Source organism: Marmota marmota, unplaced genomic scaffold, assembly GCF_001458135.2.
Source record: "Marmota marmota marmota unplaced genomic scaffold, marMar, whole genome shotgun sequence".
Lineage (NCBI taxonomy): Eukaryota > Metazoa > Chordata > Mammalia > Rodentia > Sciuridae > Marmota > Marmota marmota.
The window spans coordinates 66,880,179-66,886,123 of NW_025999900.1; the positions used below are offsets into that span (position 1 = coordinate 66,880,179).

General features: G+C 51.1%; 1 protein-coding gene and 1 long non-coding RNA gene across 2 annotated transcripts in view; both read left to right on the forward strand.

Moving 5' to 3' along the window:
• Positions 1 to 984: 984 nt before the first annotated feature.
• Lbhd2 (LBH domain containing 2) overlaps positions 985 to 5,945 on the forward strand; it is a 10,368-nt gene continuing 5,407 nt past the window's right edge. Inside the window, exon 1 of the mRNA XM_048799388.1 lies at positions 985 to 1,818. Coding sequence (XP_048655345.1) covers positions 1,426 to 1,818 — 393 coding nt within the window. The 5' untranslated portion in view covers positions 985 to 1,425. The remainder of the gene's footprint in view (positions 1,819 to 5,945) is intronic.
• Positions 1,956 to 3,483, forward strand: LOC107150841. Its single transcript, XR_007346026.1, has 2 exons — positions 1,956 to 2,467; positions 3,049 to 3,483. It is a non-coding gene; the product is annotated as an uncharacterized LOC107150841 (long non-coding RNA).

Sequence of the window (5,945 nt, forward strand, 5' to 3'; positions counted from 1 at the left end):
GTTCCTTTGGAATATAACCCCTTGCCCTGTTTAGGATAGAATCTTCCATGGAAGTGCCTTGTGTGTGTCCCCTTCTCTTACTGTGCCCTTCGGTGTGGCCTACCTAGATGTTTTAGTCAACCTGCTGACAGTGGACATCATGAAGATAGACTCAGCCCCCTGAAACCTGACCTCTTGCCTCATTTGAATAGTTTCTCCTCAATAAAAGGGGTCAGTGTGTGCTCTCTCACTCTCTTTCTGCGGACCCTTAAGGTCAGAGGAGCCGTCACAGCGACCCCAAAGAAAAAGGTATTGTGTCTCTTGTGTGGTTATTTTGTGCAGCCCAGTTAGCCCAGTTTCCCTGGTGTCACAACAGAGACCCGGCAGAAACTCAGTGATTTAAGTCTGGTGCAGGTCCCCACTCCAAATCAGAGTGACAACTCTCACTCAGCTCTGACACTGCACAGCTGCCTTAGCCCCTGGGTTTGATTCTTTCTCTGTAAAATGGGATAATGTGTCATTCTCACAGAGGTCATGTTAAAGGAAATGATCCAGTTGCAGGCAAAGCGCCTGCATGGTGCCTGTCCTACAGGAAGTGCTGTGAGCCAGCTAGGCTCCCACATCCCCATGCTACGCAAACAAACAGGGCACTAGCTTTAAACTGTTTGTTACCCACGGTGGCATAGACATTGCTGCTCATTTACCAATTATCCTGGAGAAGCATCTGTCCCCACTTTTGTGAACAGGAGCTGCTGCTTAGTGGGTGGGACTAGAGTATGTGTGAGGCTGGCCAGCTACCACTGCCAGTGAGTCCTCAGAAGGCTCTGACCCGGACCCCTCACCGTCCACACAGACACCATGAGCCAGGCCGTCTTTATTCGTAGCCTGATGGGTTGGGGTGGGGACGGCGAGAAACACAAAGACAAGCACTGTCCCCCGTGACAGGCAAGGCGAGGGTGGGCGGGATGATGACCTCGTCCAGGGTGACCTCAGCGGGCGTAGCAGTGGACAACTCCCTTCCGTTTTGCCGGCCAACCTGGTCACCTCTGCAGTGGCCAGCTCCAACTTGGCCTTTGGGCTCTTGCCGCGCTGTCCTCACCACCTGGCTACCAGTCCAAAGTCACTTGTCCCTCAAGCCGGAAATGGAGCTCACCCAAACCCCAGCCAGCCGAATGCAATCCTGGGCGGCTCTGTCCCCTGGATGGATGGCGCCTGGGAACCAGATCTCCCTTCCCCGCCCCGCCGGGTCAAGCCCTCCGCTCAAGCGTCCTGGGGCTCGACTTCCCCATCCGTGCACTGGCGGGCAGGGCGTCGGTGCCGCGCGGGGCACCCGGCCCCAGCTCCGTCCGGCTGTGCTTCGGCTTCTCGGGCCAGCACCCACTGAGCCTCAGTTTCCCTGCAGTACCAGGGGTAGGGACTGGAGGCGGCGTGCAGGCTGGGACAAGAATGTCAACCCGGCCCCTTTCCCCGGCTCTTCAGGCTTCCGGCTCGCTCTGGTGTTGGGGCGAGACCGAGGGCCAGAGACCTACAGGCCAGGCCACCCAGGCCCGCGCGCCCGCGCAGGGTCGCTGCCCCCCCCCCGGAATCGGAGCGCTCGCGCGGCGCGAGCCGCCCAGGCCGAAAGGGGGCGCTGGAGACCCGCCGCGCAGGCCCGGAGCTCGGCCGCCGGCCCGCGGCTCCCCACTCGACCCGCCGGCTTGGGCGCAATCCTGCGGCAGTTGGAGACCAGGTTCCTCCTCCTGCCCCCGCTCCACCCTCACAGGGAGGGCAGATGGCCCCTCCCCGGTGTGGCTCAGGCTGCATCTGTCCCCTCGACTTGTCCCGGGGCTCAGCGCAGGCTTCAGGGGAGGCTGAAGTGGGGGCGGGCGAGGCCGGTGGCTCTCAGGGTCCCACAGGTCCTGGGAATGGCCCAGGGCACTGTGCCGCGCACGCCTGCACTCCCTGCTGTCTGGATTTTTATTAAGGTATCTTTAAAACCCTGAAACCTTGTTATTTACATCCACAAATTCTGTGCGGCCAGCGAATATTTAGGAGCCTGGGATTTAGTGTTGGAGCAAGACAGCTGAAAATCCCTGCCCGGACCTTTCTTTGTAGTGTGGGGAGACAGTAGGAGGGGTCCAGGTTTCCTTCAGTGGAACCTCACTGAGATCAGCCGGTGCCCAGGCTTTCCACCCTTCTCCTTCTCCCCTGTGGTTGTTTACTTAGGACCAGCTGCCCACCAGCCCATCAAAGGCTGAGGGGTCATTCCTGGCTCTGCCTCAAAGATCAGCACCTGAGGACAAAATGCAGGAAGATGATGCCCCTGGCACCGAACCCTTCCAGTATAGAAGGTTGCAAAGATATGCAAACGTATTGTCACTGCCTTGTACCATCCCCGGGAAGTCTGGGGTGCTTTACCCGAGAATGACCACCAGAGGACGACAAGAGCCAACCTTCCTGGCCCAGAACCAGACATGCTGATGCTATCCTCTCCACCAAGCTTTGGAAGGTTGTTTGTGTGCGTTGGGGGGTGCTGGGGAAGCGGCAGTCTCAGCACCTCCAGAGGACACCAGAGATGATTGGTTCTTAACCTTCCCCTGCTTCATTGGAAGGAAAAGGGAGGCCCAGAGAGGGGCAGGGACTCCCTAGACACACAATAAAGCGGAGGTGCAACAGGACACAGAGCTCCTGCCTTCAGCTCTGCTTGTTTCTTGTGAAGTCCCCGGTGGAGGCAGGAGGGAGAGGGGAGACCCAGAATCTGAGGCTAGAGCAAAGACAGCCCCTAATGGCCTTGAAAGCTCAGCTCTAGGCTTCAGGCCTGTCCTTGTAGGTGTCCCTACCCCCACTAGTCATCACAGCATATACTTAAGGGCCTTTCTGGAGAGCTCTAATAGGAGCAATCTCCAGGAGCTGTGAGGCCCTCTGGCAGCTAACACCTGGGATGACAACTAACACCCTAGGTGACAGTTAACACCCAAATTAAAAATTGGGAGAGCAATTCCTGCTCAAGTGGCAAGGAGGTGGGTGCCTTTGGGGGTGAGGTGGTGGGAGGGAGAGTGTGTCTGCATAAAGAATTTTCTGGTCATCTAGGTGTGGAGGTGGTGCAGTTGCAGCCACAGTGACCACGGTGCCAGGAGTCTGACACATTCGCTTTGCTGCAATGGCCCTAAGGCAAGCCCCTCTTCTTCTGGTTCCTGTTCTCCAGAGTGCAGCAGCACATCTACACTGTAGACAATGAATGGGGGGCTCTTCTAAGACCTTAGCTAACTGGGGCATTTGCCTGCCTAAATGTATTCCAGACCTCCCTGCTGTCCCACACGGGGGACTGATTCCTCCGCCAGGTGCTCTCGCCTTTGGGTCTTGCCTCATCAGGTCTCCAAGCTGTAGTCACAGTACCTGATCAGGCCTCTCCTGCCCCTTTCCCATCTTCCTCCCTGGAAACTTATTCAAAAGAACTTCATTCACCCCATGTCTGGGAGAGAGAGGCACTGGAATTTCAGCACAATATACATTTTACACTGGCAATTCTCTCTGACCTGTTTGCTCTTTCTGGACATCAGGCCATGAATTTGAATTGGGCATTATTCATCTCAGTGATCCCAGAATCCAGCACTGGTACTGAGTAACAAATGTTTACTATTTATAATTTTTTTAATTATTCTTTTTAGTTGTTGATGGACTTTTATTTTATTTATTTATATGTGGTGCTGAGAATCAAAGCTAGTGCCTCATGCAACATATAAATGAAGCACTATTATGGTTTGGTTAGTGTCCCCTCAAAACTCTTGTTAATACAGGAATATGCAGAGGTCAAATGATTGGATAGTGAAAGCTATAACCTAATTACTCCACCCTAGTTTGAATGAACTGATTGGGTGGTAACTGTAGGCAGGTGGGGTGTGGCTGGAGGAGGTGGGTCACTGGTGTGTGCCCTGGAAGAGTTGTTCTTTCTGGGATCCCTTCCTACCATGAGCTGAGCAGTTTTCCTCTACTGGGTCCTTTCCCAATGGTGTGCTGTCTCACCTTGAGCCCAGAGCATTCAAGACAGCCACCTATAAACTGAGACCTCTGAAACCAAGAGTCCCAAATAAATTTTTCCCCTACTAAGTTGTTCCTCTCAGGTGTTTTGGTCATGGTGATGAAAAGCTAACTAAAAAAGCACCAAATAAATAAATGAATGATTGCCACTTAGATGATACTGGGTTGTGTATCATCGTCCTTGGAGGTGTAAATGGAAGATGGATGACGGATATGTAATGAATGGATAGACTCTGACTAGGCAGATGATAATTAGATGCTGAAAGGATAGATGGTTTTTAAAATAGTAAATGGTTACATCTTAGAAAATGGATTCATGAAAGGTGAATGGTGGGTGGTTAGATAGTGGAGAGATGTTGAATGGATGAAAGGTAGTGAATGGTATATGGTAAATGAATGGTTTAATGGACAGATAGACAGATAGCAAACGGTTAATGAATGGATGAACAACAATGATGAATACTGAATGGATAGTGAATAATAGATGGGGGACAATACATGGATGGATGGTGAATGGATTATATGGTGGATGGATGATGGTCAAGGAATGCTCACTGCTGTTTCTTGACTGTAACCAACACCTACAACAATGCCTGTCACATAGATGACACTCAGTACTTTTTTTTAGGATGGGTGCATATAAAATTGATGGTAGATGATACTTGGAAGGTTTTTTTAACTCACCAATTTTTAAATTTTTTTGTTGTTGATGGACTTTTATTTATTTATATGTGTTGCTAAAAATTGAACCCAGTGCCTCACATATGCTAGGCAAGTGCTCTATCACTGAGCTACAACCCTAGCCCTTGGATGGATTTTGAATGAATAGTGAATTGTAGTTTTATAATGGATGGATGGAGGATATCTAGTGACAGACATTGAATAGGTATATATGAGTTGGATGGCAATAAGAGATGGTGCAGGGTGTGTCATTGGTGGATGGATGGATGGTGGATTGTATAGTTCATAGAAATATTAATAGATGGCAGATGCTAAATGATTGATGACTGCATTATTGATGGATGAATTGTGGCTGACTGGATGAAAGCCAATGGATGACTCGGGATATATGAATAATAACTAGAGAGTAGATTGATGATTGACAGATAAATGGTAGATGGACTCACAAAATGTGGATGGACAATTGTTAAACATTTGATGGAAAGCTGCTACACAGTGGGTGATGACTGGATAAACAGTGGATGAAGCTTGGTAAATGAATGTTGTTGGATTGATGAGTATTTTCCTGGTGTATTGGTACTTGGCAAATTGTGGGTGTGGGTGTTGTGTGGATGAATGCATAGTGGATGGATTCTGGTTGGACAGCATGTAGTGACAGAGATTGATGGTTAATGGATATTGGTTGTTGGATGAAAGCTGGTGGTAGATAGTGGAAGGATACTGGATCCTGGATGATGACTGAATGGTGGATGGTGAATGAATGGATGGTAGTTGGAGGGTGGAAGGCAGATGGTGGACAGTGGGTAGGAAGGATGATGGGTTATTTATTGATAGTGAATGATAGTAGATAATTGATAGTTGCTTTGCTCCAGGGTTGCTTTGCTCCTTTTGGAGGAAACGAGACGGAATTAAGGTGAGAGGGGCTGTGGATTGATCTCCCCACTTTGGATTTTCAGTGTCCTTTTCACTTCTCTCTTCTGTTGTTCCAAAGGAAGGGAGTCCTCTTCCTATTTCTGGCGCCACCTAATTCTGCACCCAAGTGGCTAGGGTCAGGTTCTCAGGGAAGGGATTGGGGAGAATGAGGCCGAGGTTAGAAGGGGCAGGAAAGGAGCCCTGAGGGGTGGCCACGCCCCACCAGCAGAAGGCGGGAGTGTGAACGAGAGGCCAGGAAAGCTGGCGCGTGTGGGCGGAGAGTGCGGGGGAGGGCGGGACGCGGGGAGGAGAGACCCAGGCCGGCGAGCGCAGCGCTTGGCGAGCGGCAGGTCCTG